Here is a 26,574-nt window from a genome sequence, read left to right as displayed (position 1 = left end):
GGTCCCCAAATGCATGAGAGCCACCTGAGGTGCTTGTTAAAAACCCATCTTCTGGGCTCCACCCCCAACTTAGTAAATCTGACTCTACAGGATCCACATTTTACCAAAGCGCCAGGGACTCTTACACACATGAATTCGAGAGCCACTGCCTTAGCCTTATGAGAACTTCAAGGATACCAATACTGTGACATGCTATTAAACAAAAGGGCCCTTTGGGAACACAAAAAACCAAACCAAAGAGTGGCAAATGGCTTCCTCCTCTCTGTCCAGGGATGGGCCCAAGTGGAGTAGAAAACATGCAACATTGGGAATAAATGAGGCCAACAAGAGATCAAAGACAAAGATTCAGAGAAGCACGCAAAGTTAACAAGGTCACCACTGAGGCCAGCAGGATGGTCCTCATCTGTCTCCCTGGGTTGTGGGGAACCACGCCCCATCATCACATCGTGAACCAGGCAGTACTGATGAGGCCCAAGGATGGACTGCACACAGCTAGCAGCCCTGCCCCATCTGGAAAGCGACGTGGAAGGAGAAGAATGTCTTTATCGAAACTTCTCTACAGGTCTGGCAGCTAAAGTCAGCACACCTCCCTCCCTCACGTTCCCCCCTGCCCCCTGTAGCCACATCTTGAGCAGGGCAGGGGGCTGCTACCAGCCAGGGTGCCGGCAATCACGCCCAAGTTCCTTGAGCCTGTACCCGAGGAGCCTCAGAAGCTCCCCTTCCTGAGCCAGGGAATCCCTCCACTGCTGGCAGCTGTCACAGGAACGTCAAACACCGATGTTTGTGCCAGGCCTCATTTACACAAGCCCACTCCTCCCCGAGAGATGGATTTTTTAAAACAAACAGCTTTTCCATATGTTAGCAGGCACAGTCATGTCAGCATCAGGGATCCCCAGACAGAAACGTGAGTCAATCTGGGGCAGAGACTGCTAAATAAATCCTGTTTGGGTGAAATTCCTCTCTCTGGAGAAAGAGGAACCTCAAAGCGGATTGCTCAGATGCCCCGGCAAGAATCCCTAAAGACACCACACTCTCCAGAGCCGGGCATGCCCTGAGCACTCTGAGATCATCACCCCTCTAACGTGCATCTGCCTCCGTCACCCCATCCTTCCGGGAACTCTCCCAGCCCGTCCCACCTGCATCCCGGCACTCCTATTCCCACACACACTCTCATTCCATCCAGGGCATCGGGTGGCCCTACTCTGTTGGGCACGGGTTGTCCACACTCGAGCAGGATTTCCTGCATCCCAAGGCTTAGAGTTCTGGTGGCTAAAGAGAAACATGCACCACGTGGACACACAGGTATCTGAGAAATGAAGGAGCGAGGGTTGCAGGTGCAGATGGCTCACCTGGAAGACTCAGCCACTGAGGACTCAGTCAAGAAGCCATCTGACTCCTGAGGAAACGTCAGATTTGGGAGCTTGAATTGCCTGGGTCATTGCCTCCTCTTTCCTTAATTCTGCCTGTGGGGACTTGGTCGGAGGGAGGGATTCCACAGTCTTTGCTGTGTTAATTGCGGGACGTGGCAAGAAGGTACAAAGCAAAAGAATTGGCCTTGGATGGGGTCAGGGCAGCACTGAGGACCTAATACAGACATGGGGCCAGATCATGTATGTTAGCAAGAGATGAGGGGCAGGAGGTTCCAGTTTAAGGGCCCGTTGGGAGAATTCCAGTCCAAACAGGGTCTGAGAAGGAGAAGCAGAGCCCGGCCCAGACCCCACCTCTCCGGGCTATTACAGCACTAGGGGCATGATGATATTGAAAGCAAGGGCTCTGGGGGGTGGGGGGTGAGTGCAGCCCCAGAAAGGCACTGGCGCTGTGGGGATGGGAGTCTTGGGTCCTAACGGGTGAAGACTCTGAGCTGCCCTCAGAGGAGGGGCTCCTGAGCGGTTACCATGGCCTTGGGTGTCTCGGAGTGCAGCCAGGGATTTTGGACCCGGGACAGGCCTTGGCTGGAGCATCAGTGGCGTGGCCTCCCCGCACGCATAGGTGTGTCTGTAGCCAGTGCGGGCACCTGAGGGAGCCCACAGGGCCCTAGGTGAGAGAGGCGAAGGGAGAGTTACTGCCTGGCTGAGAAGCGGGGACGGGGTGGGGGTTTCATGTATCTCCCTAGGCTGCCGGCGAAGCCCCATCCGAGAAGAAGACCAGCCACATACCAAGTCCGTTCTCCGCCAGCGCCGCGGGGCTCGCGTCGCCGTCACCCAGGTCCTGCTCGCCCACGTCATTCAAATCCAATCCAGGCTGGTGGGACCCGTTTCCAAAGTGCCTGTCTTCCTTCTCAGAGCCGGTGTCCCCGTTTTCCATCCCATTCTGTGCCTTTTTCAGGGGCATTATTTGCAAGCCGCTGGGGGTAGTCCTGTAAGACACCGTCTTGGCGGCCCTGTCCCCGCCCGCGGGGGGCTTGGCCGAGTACCCTTTCTTGGGCTTGGACAGGGAAGGGTTGATCCGCTTCCGTTTATGGGAAGTCCCTTTGCTCTTGCCGGATTCTGAGGGTCTGTGGGAGAGTTTCTCGACCGAGGGGCCTCGGCCGTCCCGCAGGAGCTTGGAGGTGCCGGGCTGCTTCCCCGACTTGAGCCTCTTGTCCTTGGCCAGGTGCAGCCCGTTGAACTCATCGATGAACTCCTCACAGTGCAGCAGGTGGTGCTCCGGCTCCCACGTGTCCTCCGTGCTCCCGTAGCCTTTCCACCGGATCAGATACTCCCATTTTCCCTTCTTGTTCTTCCTCTTGTCTACAATCCTTTCAACCTGGGAGGCAAGAGGAGAGTCAGGAAAGAGAGAGGGAAGGAAAGAGAGACGGGAAAAAATCAGTCCCAGCCCACAAGAACAACGCAAAGCCCTCGGGATAGAGGCATTGACCCTGGCCATGGGGCGATCGGCTTCCAAGGCAAGAAGCTGACCCTCCCTGGAGCCTTCGAGAGGGCTGCTTTCTTTTAGGACATCGCTGAAGGGAACCAAAGGCACACGGTTGTTTCCCATGACGACCGCGTGACACCATACCTGCCTAATTGCATCTACCCGTGCAGCCAAGGCTTACTCTTACTTGAAAGCGCATCGCAAGTGTTCACTGAGGATCTTTACTCTTTTCATCGCACCAAAGTAGAATCAGACTTTGAAAGACCAACTTGGTGTGCGTTTTTCACCATTACGTGTAATTAATGATAAGTAACATGGAGCATATATATGGTAGGCACTCTGCTAATGTAGCCTTACTTACAATAACACTAATGATTAGTAATATTCGCTGGGCACGCGTGAGGTGGACACTACTCAGTGCTGGACGTGGACGTACCCGCTGCATTTTCTCCCGACAACAACTTGATGCAGTAGGTAGGTGTTCTTCCCGTTCCCACTTTACAGAGAGGGAGACGGGGCTAAGAAATTGTCACTCACCCAAGTTCCAAGCTGGTAAAAGCAGAGCTGGGATTTGAGCCACTCTCACCCCAGGTTTACTTTCTTAATCACTAGGCCATACCAACTCTCTCAACGATAAAAATCTTCCATACTGCCCGAAAATGACTTGAATCAGTGAAGCCAAATATCCCCCTATGTGACTCCCCTGCTGCAACATAGGGGGTGCAGCTGCCAGGCAAGCTGATGGGTGACATTTTTTGAGCACCTATTATGTATCTTGCATAACCCCATCAGGTGTATATTATTACTGCTCCCATTGGATAGATGGGGGATTAAGTATGAGGCAACCTGCCTACAATGCAGGGCTTAAAGGTGGTAGAAGTAGATCTGAACATACATCTGGTTACAGAGCCATGTACTACTGTCTGCAAACCTTCAAAGCTAAGGAAATCTCTCTGGTCTTCAACAAGACATGGAAAAAAGCATGGTTACAGTTGATAATTGTTAAAGATGGGTATAGGTAAATGTGGGTTTATTATACAACCGTTTATGTTTGCATGTTTGAATTTTTATGTTTAAATTTTTCCATAATAAAAAGTAAAAATTTTTGAAAAGTGAGACTGTCTTCCAATGATCTATGTACAACAGAAGCTATGCAAAATAATTAAATGACTTTCATTGCTTTGTACTTAATAAATAAATAGCTAGGCCATATTTTCTCCTTATAATACTGCTTCTTCATAGACAATGTAAAATTGTTTCCTTAGTTGATTCTTCTCAAATCACATTGGCCTATTTCTATTAAAATTTCTTTCCTTACAAAATGCTCTGTGAACACCTGTTTTAGATTTATTACATAATTTTTAGATGTATCACACAAACTCTATAATAGCTTGAAAAGGTAAAATCATGCCAAACTAATCCAACTTGTAATCTTTGAATCAAGGAATGGGGCTAGCTGGGTATTCACTTGTGATAATGCTACAGACCGTCAAGAGTGTCTCTGGAGAAGCCTGCAGCTTTGCACATTTGTAGGACTTTGAAGGGAGAAATCCTCTGAAGGTTAACAAAGGGAGGAAAGTGAACAAGTAATATGGCACTGCTGGAAACAGCAACACGGCTGAGAAGGCCAACCTAGGAGTGTCAGGAGGAAGTCCAGATATGTCTAAGGGCTATGAGCTAAGGGATGTGTGTTAGCATGGAGGTCTCCAGCTTCAGAAAGCATGTATTTGGCTCCCAGGATGGAGAAACTTCTTCCCCAGAATAAAGCAGAAAAGCATGTTAGACAAACAGCCAACACAAGGTAGGTGGATGGGTGGGTGGGTGGGTGGGTGGATGGATGGATGGATGGATGGATGGAAAAATGGATGGAAAAATGGATGGTTGGATGGATGAATGAACAGATGGCTGGATAGTGGAATGGATGGATGGATGATGGATGGATGGATGGATGGATGGATGGATGGATGGATGGATGTAGAGAGGGGTGAACAGTGGGATGTGCAGGTGGGTAGATAGACAGATGGATGAACAGATGGGAGGATAGTGAGATGGGTAGGTGACGGAAAGATCTATAAATGGACAGATGACTGGAAGGATGGGAGATGGGAGACAGGTGAAAGGGCAGGTAGAGAGATGAGTTCAGGGATGGATAGATAGATGGATGGATGGATGGTACACCTTCATCAAAATGAACTTAGTATAGTATTTAAGAACACAGGCTATGGAGAAAGACTCTGGTTTATATCTCCTGCTTAGGAGTCATGTGTTCTTGAGCAAGTTACTAAACCTCGGATGACTCACCTAGCAAGGTGGAAATAACAGCACCTACCTCATAGGGTGATTGTGGAGAATACACAAATAAGGAGATTAGCATTCCACAGTAAAGGTCACTTAACCTTGCTTATCCTCCTGTGAATACAAATCTGGGTGGTATCTAAAGACAGTTTCCCCATCTTGCAGAACACGATCCCCTGAGGACATTCAACGCCTCCCTGGGAAGAAGAGAGAGTCGAGTCCACCTACTTAGATGAGTCCTTCCAAGTGTGGGAGATGGCTGAGCAGAGGAGGGCTGCTCAAGACCCTGGGCAGTCAGCAAGGGGGCAGTGTCTACACCACTACTTGGGGCCACACTGCTGGAGGAGCTGGTTTTCTTCCCTCCCAGTTACTGGAGGATTGAGGCACACGTGGCTTTATGGGGGACAGAAAGACCACTGCTTCCACCTCGGGTCCCATCCAGAAAGCCACTGGGAGGCTTGACAGCCATTTCTACTTAAATTAACCCCAAACCAACAGTGAACAGTATTAACAGGATTGTTAACAGCCTGATGTGCAGGAGAGGAACTAGTGGCTCTTCCACTTTCTACCCACATGACCCTGGGCCAGTCCCCCAACTGCTCTGAGCCTCAGTGTCCCCATCTGTCAAACAGAACTAGTAATAATAATAATAATAATAGCTTCCTGCAAGTTTGATGGGAGAACTAAAAGGAATAAGGTGTGATTGAGAAAGTTAAGTGTCTTGAACACCACAAAGCACTTACAAGGAGATGAGTGGAATTGCTCTGAGGAGTAGAGAACGTCAGTTGATAAAAGTGCTTTTATATACACGACTTCTTCCACAGTTTAAACATTTTGTAAAAAAAAAAAAAAAAAAAAAAAACCAGCAACAACAGTGTTTTCCAGGTTCAGGAAAACAACTGCTTTTTCTGACAGACCAAAATGCCCACAAGGAGCTCAGAGGAGAGCTGGCTCCCAAACATCCCATCAGACTGAATGCACCATCTCCTGGGACCTAATCTCCTTCTTTACCTCCCTGTACAGGTTGTCTGACCCTCTTTTCCTCTTCTTAGGAGAGCCTCAAATAGAACCAGAACTCTAATCTGTTCTGTTGATAACAAAAGCCCACGTTATTTGGGACTTGAATGTTAAACAACTGCACCATTCTCTGTCTGGAAATCCTTTCTTTCCCTTCAGCTCCCCCAGCCTCCTCCACCTGTTGAAAAGAGAGACCTGGGTCCCCAGGTGCTGGCAGCTCTGCTCCTGGTGCCCCACCCCCACCCCACCTGCACAGGCCTCGTGCGCTACCTGAGGCTCAGGACCTCCATATGGAAACAGTCGTCAGTTCCCTCGTCCTGTCGTTACCTAGGAACACGTGAATGACATTAAAAAAGCATGTGCTCACACACCTACCACCTTCTCTTTTCAAAGGTAAGCAATCTGAGGCCCTGAACGACTCCTTTGAGTTCAGCCAAATCATTAATTAACATTTTGTCTCTGTGATCCCAGCTAATACCAGATGCTATTCTACTGCAGGTGGTGGCAGGGAAAGTCTGAGGCAATTCCTACCAGCGCCCGATGACAGGAGAGTGGCTGTCTCTCAGAAACAGGACGATGACAGTCACCTTTAGTGGCACGTGCTCAGCGTACGTGCCAGGAACTGCGGTCAGAACTTATAAGGTATCCGGGTTCACCTGGCTACACAAGCGTTCAGGTGAGCATTATTCTCGCCGCTCACAGGTGAGGAAGTTGAGGCTCAGAGAAGGCAGGTAACTCCCTCCATCACACAGGCAGTAGGCGGTTTAGCCAAGATTGGAGCCCTACTTCGTCTGACTCCTCCACCCGCGTTCTTGGCCACCGGGCTATACCTCACTAGCGGGAAGCCACCAGGACCAGGCAAACAAGCTGCCGAGTGTGCAGGCCAGCAAAGCCCAGAAACAAGCACTGAAGAAGAAAATGGTTTCATTAAGTCGTTCGTCCAACCCTCTAATGCATGCCCATACGCAGGGCACTGCAGGGCACCGCAGGCCATGGTGAACCGCAGACCGCCAGCACGGCGCCCACAGGCTGGTGTGGACACAGGCTTCAATGAGGGAGCACAAAGTCACAGGTGGTAGCAATTATGAAAAGTGCTCTGATGGTGAAGAGAAAGGGGCTGTGAGAAAGAATGGCTACTTCAAATCAGATAGACAGGGAGGCTCCTCTGAGAAGGAATGGGGCCTTCGGAGATGGAGAAAATCTGGACCAGTGAGAGGCCTTTCTGGGCAGCTGGACAGCCTCCTCAGCTGTCCACTGGCAAGTAACCAAATAACACCACCACCACCTAATATTCACTCAGCATTTATCAGTGCCAACCACTGTCCTACGTGATCCCTATATAGTAACGTGACATTATACATATTAATTCATTTAATCTTCAAAATACCTGAACAAGGTAGGTAACTTTATTCTCCTTTTTTTTATATAAAGGACAAAATGGAGGTACCCAGGGATTAAGGACCTTGGCCAAGACCCCACCTCTGACAAGCAGCAGAGAGCTAAGACTTGGTCTGATACATCTTGGCTCCAGACCCCATGCTTTCAATGATGATACCACATCCACTCCCCACTTGTGCTCAGTGAGCCCAACCTGACTGAGGCTGACGGCGTATCTGCAGCTTCTGGTGCTCCCTCAACTCCTGCAAGGTCACAGAAAACCTACAGCATCTTTACAGGCTTAAAAGTGGCCTCCTGAAGAAAACTCTAATTCAAAAAGATACACGCACCCCAATATTCACAGCTGCACTATTTACAATAGCCAAGACATGGAAACAACTTGAATGTCCATCAACAGATGAATGGATAAAGAAGATGTACATATACACAATGGAATACTACTCAGCCATAAAAAGAACAAAACAGAGTCATTTGCAGCAACATGGATGGAACTAGAGATTATCATACTAAGTGAAGTAAGTCACACAGAGAAAGACAAATATCATAAGATATCACTCATATGTGGAATCTAAAAAATATAATGCAAATGAACTTATTTACAAAACAGAAACAGACTTGCAGACATAAAAAACAAACTTATGGTTACCAAAGGGGAAAGGGCAGGGGAGGGATAAATTAGGAGTTTGGTATTAGCAGATACACACTACTATATGTAAAATAAACAAGGTCCTATTATATAGCACAAGGAACTATATTCAATATCTTATAATAACTTATGATGGAAAAGAATCTGAAAAAGAATACACACACACACACACACACAGAGGAGGGTGAGTCAAAAATTATCTGCACTCTGGCTGTAGAATTTATAGAAGTTTTAATATAACCAGAGTGCGGATAATTTTTGACTCACCCTTGTGTGTGTGTGTGTGTGTGTGTGTGTGTGTGTGTGTGTGTCTGAATCACTTTGCTGTACACTTGAAACTAACACAACATTGTAAATCAACCCTACTTCAATTAAAAAAAGGAAGCCTCCTGAGCTTGACTCTCCTGGGGCCCCCAGCATGCCATGTGGGCCTCCCTCCCCTCCGGCTACAATTCTCCATCGGTTCAAAGGGACACTGACTAATCATCAGTCAAATTCCCTACCCCAGCTTCCCATCAAACCAAAACAGTATATAAAATGACAATAGCTTGGAAGCCAGGATCACCAACAAAGATTTCCCAGACTCTTGAAGGAATGCCCCTACACCAGATGGAGCTGAATTGAGAAACTCTGGGTTACTAGTACACGTCTTAACCTCTAAATGCGAAGAGCGAGGCCAAAAAGGAATAAAGGAAGATGACGTCCACACCTGCTGTCTGCCCGCACGTGCACCAGGGCAGCGTCCCTGGACATTTCCCAGATCCTGGACCTCAGACCCCACACCCACAAGGACCTCTCTTTCTGCATCCTTTCAACATCCTGGGACAGCTCCCGTGGAAGTAGAGAGGCACAGGCTCCCATCATTTGACTTGGGGTATGAAGTCCTCAGGAAGAATTAAAATGGGACAAGTTCGGGGAATAACCAGGTATGGACTATTTCAGGTCTAGAAGACTGTAGTTGCTTCAGATTATCTAGTCAGAGAAGAAGGCAGTAAGAACAGGTGGCATGTCCTGCTCAGTCCAGCCAAACTACACTAAGGAAATAACTGGCAGACCAAGAAACTGCTCAGAGCCACGCAGTTCGAGCTAGCATCCGGGTGAGGGTCTGAATGGGGAACGCAGCAGCATCCAAGCGAGAAGTGGACCAAGAGGAACTCTCACACCCACTCTGCTGGAAAGCACTCTCTGATCAAGAGCACACAGACAAAAACTGGTAACGTATTTATAAAAACTTCTAGAACATAACAGAACACGATTATAATATCCTACTAAGAAAAGTACTCCTATACATTTTTGGATAGTGTTTGTGTCGTGTTTTCAAAGACTACAGAAAATATGACCTCTGTTTTTAAAAGAGAGAGAGAGGAAAAAAAGATAAGTGATGAAATGAAATCAATAGGTTGAGTAGGGAACTGAATTGAAAGACGACTCATTTATGTAAGAAGGGATGTAAAGAAACCAAAGGGGGAGAAAACACAGGCAAAGAAATAAAATTCCCATTGGAACCAGGAAAGGACAGAGCCGACATGCAGAAAATCAAATCAGTGACGTACACAACATACTTGAAAAGCTCTCCAAGAATGCAGAAGAAAAGGACACCGAGGTTTTTAAAGAAAACATTAAAGAAAATGAGAGAAGGCGTGCAGGAGGGCTAACAGGCACTCAAGCAATGTAAGTCTGGTTAAGGGAAAAAATCAAAATGGGACGAGAACACCAATTAAGTGTAACAGTAGAGATGTGTATATCTTTAGCCTGTAGGTCAAGAAAAGATCTCTGATGGGGGAAGTAAAGCTTGAGAATAAATCAACTTTATTTCTATTCTTGCAAAACTTCTTAATTTCAAAAAAATTAAACTCCCCACCTCACACCCCAACCTTCCTTCATGCAAAATGGTACACGAGTTGAAAACATAAATATTGTAAACGTAAGAACTCTAAAACCAGTGAAGTGGACCTTCAGATGAGAGGAAGACATTTTGTTTGTTAAGGGACATAAACTAACCCATTTAAAAAATGAGCCTGGAGGATCTCGTGATGCCAGAAAATAAGAAATATTCAATCAATCAATCAATCAACCCCAAATGATGGGGGAATGCCAAAGGAGCCAACTCAAAGAGCTCCCAGTGGCCCAAGCTGGAACAAGATGAATAAGAAAATAAATAGTGATAGTATGACATGTATAACCTAAAAAGTAAAATAAATATCCATGAGTTCACCTGATGTAAATAGATGAATTGTCAGAAGTTGGCCTGCAAGCAAAATCTGGGCCAGCGTCTGCTTTTAAGAATAAAGATTCACTGGAACACATCACACCCATTCATTTACGTATTATCTATGGCTGCTTCACACTATAAGAGCAGAGTTAAGTGTGTAACAGAGACTGAATGGCCCACAGAGACTAAAACATTTGCTATCTGGTCCATTACAGAAAAAGCTAGCTAACTCTGGAAAAAATAAACAAATGGGGAGAAGGGATAAATATTCCTTATAGGCGAATTCCAAATAACAAATGTGAAAAGAATGAGGAAAATAGAAAACTCACCATTAGAGCATCACAGTAATAACTGCTACAGACAAAAGCCACAGATGGATGCTCAAATTAGTGGGTAAAACTTTAAAGAGAAATAGGATATTTGCATAGTCTGAAAATATCTCCCCCAATATATTTATGAACTACCATGGTAGTTTTAACAGATGCCCACCAATTGATCCTCTTCCCTTTAGGAGGTGGAGCTTAATTCCTCTTCCCTCTAGTGACGGCTTAATGACCCCTTTCTAACAGAGTATGCAAAGGAGAAAAAGAGTACCTGTACAGTGCAGAAACCTGTCCCACACCAGTGATCAACGTTATGTCACCTGCATAAATTGTGCTGATGTCATGTATACTCTGGTCTGATTCACTAAGAAGGGCACTTCCCCTTTGTGGTATATCCCCCAAACCCATAACCTGCTGATTAAACATCAGGAAAACCCAAACTGAAGGACAGTCTACAAATTCTTGACCAGTGCTCTGGAAAAGTGTCAAGGTCCCAAAATACAAGAAGACCAAGATATGGCCTTAGATTGGAGGTGACTGAGGAAAAGTAGTAACTAAATGCAATGTGGTATCCTGGACTGGATCCTGTAACAGAAAAGGATGTTCATGGAAACACTGGTGAAATCCTAATAAAGTCTGCAGGTTGGTTTACAGCACAGCACCAATGTTAATTTCTTAGTTTTTATAAATGTACACAGTGTAAGATGTAAATAATCATAAAACCTTGTTAAAGGGTGCATGGAAACTTCGTACTACAGAACTCTTCTGAAAATCCGTAATTATTTCAAGGGTTCTTTCTAAAGTCCAACTGCAAGTTATGCTGAAACTTAAAAAAAAAAAAAAAAGCATCTGAATAATGGTAACAACAATCATAAAACCTAACAACTGAAAGTACTCATTATATACTTATTTGCTTACTAATAAAAGTTAAAAGGAAGAACAAAAATATATCAGGCAGGATCAAATTTTGTAAAGAATATCAAAGTAAAATTTGAGGAACAAAAATGCATTAAATAGGAAAGGAAGATTTTTTTAATTAAAAAATACTCACTAAATACAGAATAGTCATGAACTTTTCTGTATCAAATCACAAATTCCAAAGTAACTTTTAAATATTCAACACAAAATTGGTAGAAATAATTTGAACTGAAGGCTTAAACTCAATACTTTCAGACTGAGACAGATCAAAGCAGATGAAAAATACGGCTATTAAGAATCTGACATATAAATATGATAGTTGATCAAGTAAATATCACATACGTTTGTATGAACACAAACTTTAACTGCATGATTTGTAAAGAAAATAAACTCTACAAAATTTCAAGAAAATCATCCATAGAACATACATAAAACTTGATTAAGTACTGAAATACAAGAGGAGAAAAATCCCTAATGAGTGCCAAAAAAGAAGGTATTTTACAGACTGATCTCTAAATGCATAAATGCTATACTACTAGATAAAATTTATACTAGATAAAACAGATACTAGATGAAATAAAATTTATTAAACATAAATCCCAACCACTTATAAATGAAAAAAATGACCCTAAGTAACCAGCAAATAAAGAGCTAAGAAAAAACTACAATAACAATTTTTTAAAAATCAAAAAATGAGTACACACATAGTTGAATAGTTGGCAGGCAGAAAGAAAGAAGGAAGGAAGAAGTTAAACATCTACCCTCAGTAAGCAATAAGAGAAAACACTCTTGGGAAGAAAGAAGAAAGAATAAAATAGAAATTAATAAACTAGAAAATGTAAAAAAGCTGAACTCATTGACATTCAAAGACTGATTTTTAAAATAAAGAGCAAAAATGGCAGAGTAGGCAGGTCTGAGGGCTTGTTTCTCCACAGAAACACTGAAAAATCAACCAAAAACATCAGAATCAACTTTTTTAGAATTCTGGAAAACAAGGTTTGTAGCAACCAAAATGAATGCTGAATCAAGAAAAACACAACTCAAAAATAGTAGGAAAGCTTTTTGTTATTTTTACTTACCCTTGTCCCACCCACTCCCCAGCTCAGCAGCAGTCTTGAATAAAGCAGCCCACATCCCCAGTATGGAACCATGGTCCTCGGTTCTGGAGGAGGAAGAGCAATCCTTATCCGCAAAGAACTGTGTTTGTTCTAACTTGTCTAGGGGCTACCTGAGGAATGACATAAGCGTTTGTTTTTGTTTTGCTCAAAACTTACTCGGGTTGGAAAAAGAGTATGCAGAATCATTCTTTCAAAACAATGTAAACAAATGCACAATCTGCTGCCAACTAGAACAAAAGAGTACAGGTGATAAAAACAATAGATGCACAAAAATTGTGGGAAGAAATGATGAAGAGTCTGCTTGGAAAATCAGAGGATTCAAAAAAGCCCATGTGTCCTGGGAAATATAGAAAGCTACACACATGCCCAAGGCAGGATGCATGCTCAGAAAAGACCCAAGATGACCCTAAAGCTTTCAACTTTGGCTGATCTCTGAGCTTAGTGAATGCAGGAAGTGAAGACTAAAGTAGAGTTGTAAACAGCCTGGCTAAGCACTGAAGGAATGTCCCAACACAGAGCCAGTGTGAAAAGCCAGAGGGAGGCTTGCTTCCTTCCTCCCTCCCTTCCTCCCTCCCTCTCTCCCTTTCTTTGTTTCTACTCTTTACTTCCTTATTTATTTCTCCTGGCACGCAAGGAAATCTGTCACAACCAGCTTAACACAAGCTAAAGGAACAGAGAGTTCATAGACCACAAATGACAAAGAATACAGACTTTAAAAAAACTGTTTAGAAAAGCCTCTAAACAAGCAGCAGCAGTCCACAACAAGCAACAAAAACAAACCCTGACAAGGGGGGAAAGTCTAATTTCCAGAGTTACCACATTATAACATTCAAACTGTCCAGTCTTCAATAACAAATTATGAAACATTCAAAGAAACAAAAACTACAGTCCATTCACAGAAGAAATTAACAGAAATTTTCCCTAAGGAATGAAAGACATTGGATTTACTAGACAAAGGCTTTGAATCAACTGTCTTAAGTATTCTCAAAGGACTAGAGAAAACCATGAACAAAGAGTTAAAGTAAGCCAGGGCAGTAATGTCTCAACAAATAGAAAACATCAATAAAGTCATAAAAATTATAAAAAGCAACCAAAGAAATCTGGAAGACAAAAAAGCACAATAACTTAAATGAAAAATTCACAGGAGAGTTTCAATAGAAGATGTGACCAGGTAGAAGTAAGAATTGGCAAATCTGAAGACAGTTCAATTAAAATTATCCAGTCTGAGAAGCAAAAAGGAAAAAAATAAAGGAAAATAAACAGAGCCCAAGAGACCTGTGGGACCCTGTCAAGAGTAACAACTAGGCACATAATGGGAGTTCCAGAAGAAGAGGAAAAACAAAGAATAGCTGAAGAAATAATGGCCAAAACTGTCCAGATTTGATAAAAGATATAAGTGTACACATTTGAGAAGCTCAACAAACTCAAACCAGGATAAGCTCAAAGAGATCAATACTGAGATACATGACAACCAAACAGCTGAAAGACAAACTCAAAGAGAGGATCTTGAAAGCAGCAAGCAAAATGTTTCATCACATACAAGCGATCCTCAATAGGATTAACAGTCAATTTCCAATCAGAAACCATGAGGCCAGAAGGCGGTAGAATCATGTATTTAAAATCCTAAAAGAAAAAACTGTCAGGCAAAAATTTACATCTCAATATACATGCACCCCAATGTTCACAGCAGCATTATTTTCAATTGCCAAGGTATGGAAGCAGCCTAAGTGCCCGTCAGCAGATGAACTGATAAAGTTGTGGGTGTGTGTGTGTGTGTGTGTGTGTGTGTGTGTGTGTAGTGGAATATTACTCAGCCATAGAAAAGAATGAAATATTAACATTTGCAGCGACATGGATGGACCTAGAGATTATTATACTAATGAAATAAGTCAGAGAAAGACAAATATCATATGATATCACTTATATGTGGAATCTAAAAAAAATGATACAGATGAACTTATTTATAAAACAGAAATAGACATAGAGGGGATGGAAAAAGATATTCCATGCAAATGTAAATCAAAAGAAAGCTGGAGTAGTGATACTCATATCAGATAAAATAGACTTTAAAATAAAAAATGTAGACCAGGCAAGCCATGGATTCTATAGTAGTTAATATTGTGCTGAGGTTGGGAGATGAATCATATATTTCAAAGGTGAAAATTAACATATTAAAGCTTCTAGAAGAAAATATAGGAAAATATATTCACAATCTTGGGTTAGGAGAGATGTCTTAGAGTAATATGCCTTAAAAGTAAAAGAAAAAAATAAAGTAGATTTCATCAAAATTAAAAACTTCTGTTCATCCAAAATCACCATAAAGAAAAAAGGCAAGCCACAGACTAGGAGAAGATATTTGCAATATTCTTAACTGAAAATGGCTCAAGTATTGAATGTATAGAGAACTTGTAGAAATAATAATAAAAGCCAAGCCATTTAAAAATGAAAAAAAAAAAGTTACAAGAGACAAGAAAGGACACCACATAAAGATCAAGGGATCAATCCAAGAAAAGGAGATAACAATTATAAATATTACACACCCAATATAGGAGCACATCAATACACAAGACAAATACTAACAACTATGAAAGAGGAAATCAACAGAAACACAATAATAGTGGGGGACTTTAACACCCCACGTACACCAATGGACAGATCATCCAGACAGAAAATTAATAAGGAAACACGAGCTTTAAATGACACAATAAATCAGCTAGATTTAAAAGATATCTATAGGACATTACATCCAAAAACAGCAGATTACACCTTCTTCTCAAGTGCACATGCAACATTCACCAGGACAGATAACATTTTGGGTCACAAATCAAGCCTTGGTAAATTTAAGAAAATTGAAATCATATCAAGCATCTTTTCCACAAAGCTATGAGATTAGAAATCAATTACAGGAAAAAAAAGACTGTAAAAAACACAAACACATGGAGGCTAAACGATATGTTACTAAATAACCAACAGATCACTGAAGAAATCAAAGAAGAAATCAAAAAATACCTAGAGACAAATGACAATGAAAATACAACAATCCAAAACCTATGGGATGCAGCAAAAGCAGTTCTAAGAGGGAATTTTATAGCAATACATTCCTACCTCAAGAAACAAGAAACATCCCAAGGAAACAATCTAACCTTCCACCTAAAGAAACTAGAGAAAGAAGAGCAAACAGAACTCAAAGTTAGTAGACAGAGAGAAATCATAAAGAACAGAGCAGAAATAAAGGAAATAGAAACAAAGAAAACAATAGCAAAAATCAAAAAAACTAAAAGCTGGTTCTTTGAGAAAATACATAAAATTGATAAACCTCTAGCAAGACTCATCAAGAAAAAGAGGGAGAGGACTCAAATCAATAAAATTAGAAATGAAACAGGAGAAGTTACAACAGACACTGCAGAAATAAAAAGCACCATAAGAGACTGCTATAAGCAACTACATGCCAATAAAATGCATAGCCTGGATGAAATGGACAGATTCTTAGAAAGGTATAACCTTCCAAGACTGAATCAGAAAGAAATAGAAAATAGGAACACACCAATCACAAGTAATGAAATTGAAACTGTGATTAAAAGTCTCCCAACAAACAAAAGTCCAGGACCAGATGGATTCACAGGTGAATTTTATCAAACATTTAGAGAAGAGTTAACACCCATCCTTCTCAAGCTCTTCCAAAAAATTTCAAAGGACGGAACACTCCCAAACTCATTCTATGAGGCCACCATCACCCTGATACCAAAACCAGACAAAGATACTACAAAAAAAGAAAATTACAGAACAATATCACTGATGAATTTAGATGCAAAACTCCTCAACAAAATACTAGCTAACAGAATCCAACAACACATTAAAAGGGTCATACACCATGATCAAGTGGGGTCTGTCCCTGGAATGCAAGGATTCTTCAATATATGCAAATCAATCAATGTGATACACCATATTAACAAATTGAAGGATAAAAACCACATGATCATCTCAACAGATGCAGAAAAAGCTTTTGACAAAATTCAACACCCATTTATGATAAAAACTCTCCAAAAGGTGGGCATAGAGGGAACCTACCTCAACATAATAAAGGCCATATATGACAAACCCACAGCAAACATCATTCTCAATGGTGAAAAACTGCAAGCATTCCCTCTGAGATCAGGAATAAGCAAGGATGTCCACTCTCTCCACTACTATTCAACATAGTTTTGGAAGTCCTTGCCACAGCAATCAGAGAAGAAAAAGAAATAAAAGGAATCCAAATTGGAAAAGAAGTCAAACTCTCACTGTTCACAGATGACACGATACTATACATAGAAAATCCTAAAGATGCCACCAGAAAACTACTTGAGCTAATCAATGAATCTGGTAAAGTTGCAGGATACAAAATTAACACAGAAATCTCTTGCATTTCTATACACTAACAATGAGAGATCAGAAAGAGAAATTAAGGAAACAATCCCATTCACCACTGCAACAACAAAAAAAATAAAATGCTTAGGAATAAACCTAATTAAGGAGGTAAAAGACCTATACTCAGAAAACTATAAGACACTGATGAAAGAAATCAAAGATGAAACAAACAGATGGAGAGACATACCATGTTCTTGGATTGGAAGAATCAACATTGTGAAAACGACTATACTACCCAAAGCAATTTACAGATTCAATGCAATCCCTTATCAAATTACCGATGGCATTTTTTACAGAACTAGAACAAAAATTCCTAAAATTTGTATGAAGACACAAAAGACCCCGAATAGCCAAAGCAATCTTGAGGGAAAAAAATGGAGCTGGAAGAATCAGACTCCCTGACTTCAAACTATACTACAAAGCTACAGTAATCAAGAAAGTATGGTACTGGCACAAACACAGAAATATAGATCAATGGAACAGGATAGAAAGCCCAGAGATAAACTATGGTCAACTAATCTACGACAAAGGAGGCAAGGATATACAATGGAGAAAAGGCAGCCTCTTCAATAAGTGGTTCTGGGAAAATTGGATAGCTACATGTAAAAGAAAGAATTTAGAACACTCCCGAATACCATACACAAAAATAAACTCCAAATGGATTAAAGACCTAAATGTAAGGCCAGACACTATAAAACTCTTAGAGGAAAACATAGGAAGAACACTCTTTGACATAAATCACAGCAACATCTTTTTTGACCCACCTCCTAGAGTAATGGAAATAAAAATAAATAAGTGGGACCTAATGAAACTTCAAAGCTTCTGTGCAGCAAAGGAAACTATAAGCAAGACGAAAAGACGACCCTCAGAATGGCAGAAAATATTTGTAAATGAATCAACAAAGGATTAATCTCCAAAATATATAAACAGTTCGTGCAGCTCAATATCAAAAAAACAAACAACTCAATCAAAAAATGGGCAGAAGACCTAAATAGGCATTTCTCCAAAGAAGACATACGGATGGCCAAGAGGCACATGAAAAGATGCTCAACATCACTAATTATTAGAGAAATGCAAATCAAAACTACAATGAGGTATCAGCTCACACCAGTTAGAATGGGCAGCATCAGAAAATCTACAAACAGTAAATGCTGGAGAGGCTGTGGAGAAAAGCGAATGCTCTTACACTGTTGGTGGGAATGTAAATTGATACAGCCACTGTGGAGAACAGTATGGAGGTTCCTTGAAAAACTAAAAATAGAGTTACCATATGACCCAGCAATCCCGCTGCTGGGCATATACCCAGATAACACCATATTTCAAAAAGACACATGCACGCCAATGTTCACTGCAGCACTATTTACAATATCCAGGACATGGAAGCAACCTAAATGTCCATCAACAGATGAATGGATAAAGAAGATGTGGTACATATATACAATGCACTATTACTCAGCTGTAAAAAGGAATGAAATTGGGACATTTGTAGAGACATGGATGGACCTAGAGACTGTCACACAGAGTGAAGTGAGTCAGAAAGAGAAAAAACAAATATCGCATATTAACACATATATGTGGAATATAGAAAAATGGTACAAATCAACCGGTTTACAAGGCAGAAACAGAGACACAGATGTAGAGAACAAACATATGGACACCAAGTGGGGAAAGCGGGGGTGGGGGTGGGGTGGGGTGTGATGAACTGGCATATTGGGATTGCCATATATACATTACTAATAAGAAAAAAATATCAAATTGTACACTTTAAATACATGCAGTTTATTGTATGTCAAAAAATTAATTAATTAATTAAAAATAAAGAAATAGACATAAAAAACAAGCTTACGGTTGCCAAAAGGGAAATGGGGGAGGGATAAATTAGGAGTTTAGGATTAACATACACACACTACTATATATAAAATAGGTAAACAACAAGAACCTACTGTACAGCACAGGGAACCATATTCAATATCTTATAATAACGTATAATGGAAAAGAATCAGAAAAAGAATATGCACATATTGAATATACAATCAAATCACTTTGCTGTACACCTGAATCACTGTAAATCATTCAATTTTTAAAACTGGTTGAAAAAATTTTCCATCTGGCAAAATAACCCTTTAAAAATGAAGGAGAAATTATGATATTCCCAGGTAAACAGAAACTGAGGCAATAATATTATTAGTAGAGTTGCTTCACAGGAAATGTTAAAGGGAGTCCTTTAGGATGAAATGAAAGGATACATGATAATAATCTGAAGCTATATGAAGATTAAAGAACTCCAGAAAAGATAACCACATAGGTAATAAAAAAGCCAGCACTCTTGTATTTCTGATTTGCAACTACTTCTGTATGTTTCCTATTTGATGTAAAAGACAAATGCATAAAGCAATAATTATAAATGTATATTAATGAGTATAGGATATATAAAGATGTAATTTGGAATACTAACATAAATGGGGGAAAGGGAAGTGAGCTATATACAATAAGAGTTTTGTACAATATTGAAGCTACGTTGATATCAATCCACTAGACTGCTATACACCTAGGATGTTAATAGTAAATCCCACTGAACCACTAGGAAAATATCTGAAAAATATACAGTAAAGAAAATGAGAACAGAATCAATATAGCATATTATAAGAACTGATTTTTGAGGTAAGGCAATGAAATAGATAAATTTCTGGTAAATCCCACTGAAGGAAAAATAGAGAAAATACAAATAAATCATAAGTGAAATGTGAATAATAGATATAAAATAAATGCATATAATGCCGTGTATTTTAATACGCTGAAAAGTTTGAAAAACAGGATGAAATGCTTATTATGAAATAATGTATGCATTAGCAAAATGACTCAGAAGAAGAAGAAAGTATAAACAGACCAATAACTAGGAAAGAAGCTGATATATTCACTAAAGTTAAATATCTGAACAGCATAATTGCTCTAGGAAAAAACTGATAGTTATTAAATAATTTTTTAAGAAAAGGTTCTACCCTAAAATAGGTTTACACAGGAATCTTTCCAATGTTTAAGAAATAGGTGGTTCCCAAAGTACAGAAATGATTTTAGTGTTGAGAGAAAAAACGGAATGCTTTCAAATCCACACTGAACAAACCTAGCATTGCCTTCATGAAAAATTTTGGAAAAGACAGAATAACAATAAAATACATATAACAATTTCAGTGGTCAATATGATAAAAGCATTTCATATAGAACCAAAAAACAGAAGGAATAATGTACTTAAAGGATAAAATATCTCAAAGTGACAGAATGGTTAAATTTAAAAGTCTACTAAGAGGAAGTTTCACATTAATTGGTCAAAGAAGAAAAAATGAGATAATTTTAACAGATGCTGAAAAGTCAATTACCCAAATTTTAAATCCATTCCAGACCACCTCTCCCCACAATAAAGGGACTAAAATATATGACAAAGAAAAGCTATATCAAGCTGGAAGTTTGCACCAATTTTAAGAGTAAAATTTAATAAGCACTTACAGTGATGTCAAGATCAAGACAAAATATGTACAGTTTTTTCCCTATTGAGCTATTCTGGGTGACAGAGCAACGCATGAAAATATAAAACAGGAAAAGGAGACATGAGTATAGAAACAGAAGACAAATTATCACGATATTAGATAATACAATTACATACCTTGTATATCTAGAAAATGTGACATAATTAACAGAAAAAAATTTGACTTGACCAGAACTTATAAAGTTTAGCAAATGGTTAAGAATAAAGTTAATATGGATAATTCACTATTAACTTTGCTCCAAAATGAAACTACACATTCTCTTCAAATATGCATCATGTATTCACAAAAACATATATATATTACACTTCAATTAAATCTCAATACATTAGGAAACGTAACAAAAATCACACAATCCATAATTTCTAAATTTATTCTAATAAAATTCTGAATCAACAAGAAAATGACAGAGAAGAAAACTCTATGGACTAACCTTCCAGTTTCTGCTTAGGTTGTAGAGCTGGAAAACAACTGCTCCCCACTTTACAACAATAAGAACAAGAATAACAAAAATCCAGACAAACTCATGTTCATGACTTGCCTAGAACTCACCAAAGAACAGATACTAAGAGAAAAACAACTAGCTCAAAATTTCAAATGCTTGCAGAAAGAGACTGAATTTGATACTTACCTCAACTTGATGCCACTGGATATCAGCTCTTATGGAGAAGATGAACAAAGCAAGATCAGATAGAAAAACTATAAGAAATAATCAATCAAAAATGCCAGAAATCAGCAACATAATAAGAGATATGAGAATTTCAAGAGACAGACTGATCAGCAGACTCAACATAGCTGAGGAAGAAAATCAGAAAACTTGAAGGTAGGTCAATAGAAACCAAACCAAATTGAAACACAAATGAAAAAAGTAGGAAAAAACACAGGGTATCCAGGAGCTGTAGAACAACATCAGATAGTCTGACATACATGTCAGTGGAATTCCAGAGGGAAAAGAAAGTGAAAATAGGCAGAAGAAATATTTGAAAAATGAGTAGCCAAAAATTTTCAAAATTGATGATAGTACCAAACCAGTTCAGAAAACATTGAGTATATAAATACTCCTCCCCTGTATAATACAATGCAATTGCAAACTCATACTGAAACTGCAGAAAACAAAATACAAACAGAAAATCTTGCAATCAGCCAGAGAAAAAAAGATACATTTCATACCAAGGGATAAAAATAAGCATTACATCAGACTTCTTATCAAAAACCATGCATGATATCACAGTAAATTAATATCTTAAAGGTGAAAAAAGACCAAAAAAAGGTCAATCAAGAACTTGATACCCAGTGAAAATATCTTTCAAAAATGAAAAAGAATTTCTCAGACAAAAACTAAGGGAATTAACCTCCAGCAGACTTATTCTACACAAAATGTTAAAGGAAGTTCTTCAGATAGAAGGAATATGATAACCAGACAGAAACCCAGAACTACACAAAGAAATACAGAGCCCTGGAAGTGGGATAAATGAAGATAAAAATAAAACTTGTTTTCCTTACCTTGAATTGCTCTAAAGTTACATAACAATAAAAGAGTCAATTTTCCAAGGATATACAACAATACAAAATATTTATGCACTTAAAAACAGAGTTACAAATATGCAAAGCAAAAACAGAAAACTGGAAGAAGAATTAGACAAACACACACTATAGGTGGAGAGTTCAATATCACTCTCAGTAATTAACAGAACAAGAAAAGATGAAATCAATATGGATACCAAATTCCTTAAAAACACTATGAATCACCTTGACCTAATTGATATTTATAAAAAACCTCATGCAAAATACACATTCCTTTCAAGGGCACATGGAACATTTACCATACTCTAGGCCATAAAACAAACTTTAAAAAGCTCAAAAGAATGAAAATCATGCAAACTACATTCTCCGACCATAACAAAATTAAAATACAAATTAACTAAACTACATCGGGAAATCTCACCCCTAATATTTAGAAATCAAACCACCCACTTCTAAATTACCCCATGGATCAAAGAAGTCTCATGAGAAATTAAAAAATATTTTAAACTAAATGAAAATGAAATGAATACAGTGTATCAAAATGTGCAGGAGGCAGGTAAAACTGTTCAGAGGGAAATTTATAGCATTACATGCTGTTATAAGAAAAAAAAGAAAGGTCTAAAATAAATAATCTAAGCTTCCACCTTAAGAAACTAGAAAGAAGAGCAAATTAATCTCAACGCTAACAGAAGGAAGAAAATAACAATAAAGGTAGGAACAGAAATAAACGAAGTTAAAAACAGTAACATTATAGGCAATATCAATGAAGTCAAAAGCTGGTTCTTTAAAAGAACCATAAAATTGATAAACCTCTAGCCAGACATAACAAAGTAAGTGAAAACCCAAATTCCTATAACAGGAATGAAAGAGTGGGCATCCACAGAGACCCTCAGATATACACTTAGGTCCATGATCCATGGTTGCCAGGGGCTGGGGAGGGAGGGATGAACAGGTGGAACACAGGGGATTTTTAGGACAGTGAAACTACTTTACATATTATAATGATGGATACATGTCATTACACATGTTTCCAAACTCACAGAATGTACAACACCAAAAGCGAAACCTAATGTAAACTATGGACTTTGAATGACAATGATGTGTCAATGTAGGTTCATCAATTTTAAAAAAAAGACAACTGGCAGATTGAGGAAATACTGACATCTATAACAAAGGGTAATGTCCAGACCCCTTTTTAAAACTTTGAAATCAACAACAAAATTTAAAATAATAACAATGGGCAAAGAACCAGAATAAAAAAATTCAAAGAAATAAAAAAGGACATAACATGGAAAAGCACAGTCAATCTCATCACTAATCAGGAAAAGCAGCAATGAAACACTGAAGAAGGTTGGCAAAAATAAGGTTGATAATATACATTGGCAAGGGTGCGGGGGAATGAACAGCCACATATGCCTTTGGTCAGAGTGTAAACTGGTACACCTTCTAGGGTAATTTAGTAGATACCTATAAAAATTTGAAATGCACAGATAATAGATATTTTAAAAATTTTTAAATGCACACACACACACACAGAGTATTTATATTTAGGGTCACATCACACTAGTTCAGGCCAATGGACCATGAGCAGAAAAACTGTAAGTCCCCTCTGAACAAAAACATTTCATTTCCTGCTCTGTCTCCTCCATGCTAGTAACACCAAGGAAGCCATAAATTTATTTTTGGTGCAATTACAGGATAGTTAAGCCTCTATCATTAGCCTGGGCCCCTGAGGGACTGGGTGGAGTCCAACCCCCCACCAATCCACTCTGCACACCTAGCATGAATGAGGAAGAAAACTTTGTTGCATTAAACCACTGGGAATAAGAACTGCACAAACCCTTGACCCAGCAATCTGGCTTCTGGTTACCCATCCTTACGGTACAACTGTTTCTAAAGGGAAAAGAAATCAAGGCAGACAGTAGGTAATCATCTATCAAAGGAGAATGATTAAAGAAATTAAAACAGAGCTATATGCTTTGATATAATAGCATGACTCCATTTATGTTAAAACATGCGTATGCAAATGGATAAAAGACTGGAATAATTCACTGCTAATTGTCTATAACTATTGCCTAATTCTTAACAATGCTTGACTCTCAGGCTGAGGGTGGGATCAGGGAAGAGGCACTAAGAGGGTCTTTCATTTTTATTCAGTCGTCTTCTGCACTGTTTAACTTTTTTCAGTGCATGCTATTTATACAGTATCTGTGCCTTGGTTAAATCAATAAAAATATTTTTAAATTAATGCATTTCCTATGCAACCTAAACGACCAGCTAGAAGATATAATGGGAAAACTGAGCCCATTCCAAACAGCAACCAAAAAGATTAAATAGCAGAGGTTAACTTTTACAAGAAATATTGAGAAACCATAAGAGGAAAAACCCACAAAATTCTGCTGAGATATTTTAAAGGGCTCAAATGAATGGAGCTGTATGTACAATCTTTCTGGATGGGAAGTCTTAATATATTAAAGATGTCAGATTGCAACAAACTGATCGATAAAAATAATGCAGTTACAATCAAAATCCCAATGGGTCCATTTTTAGAACTGTTCAAAACGATTCTCAAGTACCTTTGGGAGAATTAAACAAAAACAGTTAAGAGACTTTGAAAAAGAAGAATAATGAGGAGGCAGTTCCACACGTATATAATAAAACACAATATAAAACCACAACCATTGCGAGTATAGTATTTGGGCAGGAAAAAAAATCAAATGAATAAGAGAGAGAGTCCAGAAACAAACCGTATATTAGGAAATAGAATCTGAAGGGAAAAAAAAAGTTGCATCAAAAATTAGCGCCAAGAAGATGTGGTACACATACACAATGGGACATTATTGTCATGAGAAAGAAGGAAATCCTGCCATTTGTGACAATGTGGATGGACCTTGAGGCATGAACTAAGTGGAATAAATTAGAGAAAGACAAAAAAAATTAATGCCAAAAGGAAGAATTCTTGGATAAGTGGGACAATTAAATAGGAATGGGGTGAGAAACAGATCCTTGCTTCACAATAGAGGAATCAGAGTTTGGTGTTTGTTTAAAAAATAATTCCAGGTGGTTCCAAGTGTCAGAATGCCGAAAAACAAAACACACACCACCACCACCACCATGTACAAAACTGAAAATGTAGAATAAAATGGAGGTGGATAGCTATCTGATTTTTAGTTGAAAGATATCCTATATTTAAGGAGAATGATTTTTCACTCTGAAAAAATCTGTATATAAAAATAGAAACAAAATCAAAAGGCGCACAGTAAAATGGAAAAAAGTCGAGACGTCAGACAAAAGCTTAAATGATTACCACGTGAAAATCTCAGGAACATCATCAAGAAAGGTACATAAATGAGCAAAGGGCATGAAGAAACTATTCACAGATGGTATATATAAATGGCTATTAAATATGCAAAAACACTTGAATGAATGAGTGAAACGTAAACAAAAACAAGAATGAGATGCTGGTTTTTATCCATCAAATTAAAGGGTTTTTTAAAAAAATCAATAATGCTTAACGCTGACAAGGGGATGGACCCCTTGATGCACTACTGTGAAGTGGCACAACTTTCAGAAGGGAATTTTACAATACGTATTAAAAGCCTTAACTGCCCACACTCTTTGACCCAGCAAGGCCTCTTCAAGGACTCCAAAAACTTGGCAAAGCATCATGCGTGTCTACTGCAGCACGCATGGAAGTAGACTAAAACCTAAGTCCCTAACAAACAGTTTAAAATGAAACATGCATACTCTAAAAACTGTATTGACAAATAGGTTGTAATGATGTGGAAAAGTGATGAACTACTAAATGGAAAACGATTTTCATAGCTTCAGGGAATCCTAGATTGTTCCAGTTACAGCCCTTAACAAATAACATCTTTCTGTGTCCACCCCTCTTTGTGATGGGACTTCACCTCTCTTCTTCTCAAAGGGTGGAGTGTATTTTCCAACCCTTGAATCTAGAGTAGGCTTGTGACTTGCTTTAATGAACACAATGTGGTAGAAGTGATGTCATTCAACTCCAAGCTCTAAATAAGCCTTAAGAGACACTGTAGCTTCTAATTTCACCTCCTTGGTCCACTGCCCTGAGACCACCAGGTAAAAAAGCTGGTCTAGCCTACAGAGGATGAGAGGACCCAAGGTGCCCAGCCAGCTGCCAGCACCTGTGCCAGAAAGGTGGGTGGAGCTACCTTGGACCTTCCATCCCAGCTGCATGAGTGAGCCCAAGACACCAACAGAGAACCACCCAGCCTACCCACTGAATATGAGAAATGATAAACTGCAATTTTCAGCCACGAAGTCTGTAGCTGATATACATTGATATAAA

At 39.6% G+C, this 26,574-nt stretch overlaps 1 protein-coding gene across 1 annotated transcript in view; it reads right to left on the bottom strand.

Annotated features, from left to right (window-relative positions):
• The window catches only part of CDYL2 (chromodomain Y like 2), a 178,453-nt gene that overhangs the window by 53,401 nt on the left and 98,478 nt on the right, over positions 1–26,574 (bottom strand). Inside the window, exon 2 of the mRNA XM_057712881.1 lies at positions 2,157–2,745. Within this exon, the coding sequence (XP_057568864.1) occupies positions 2,157–2,745 (589 nt within the window). The remainder of the gene's footprint in view (positions 1–2,156; positions 2,746–26,574) is intronic.

This window comes from Hippopotamus amphibius, chromosome 16 (assembly GCF_030028045.1).
Source record: "Hippopotamus amphibius kiboko isolate mHipAmp2 chromosome 16, mHipAmp2.hap2, whole genome shotgun sequence".
Taxonomy (NCBI): Eukaryota; Metazoa; Chordata; class Mammalia; order Artiodactyla; family Hippopotamidae; genus Hippopotamus; species Hippopotamus amphibius.
Note: the sequence above shows the minus strand (reverse complement) of the source record. Positions and strands in the feature narration are given on the sequence as shown.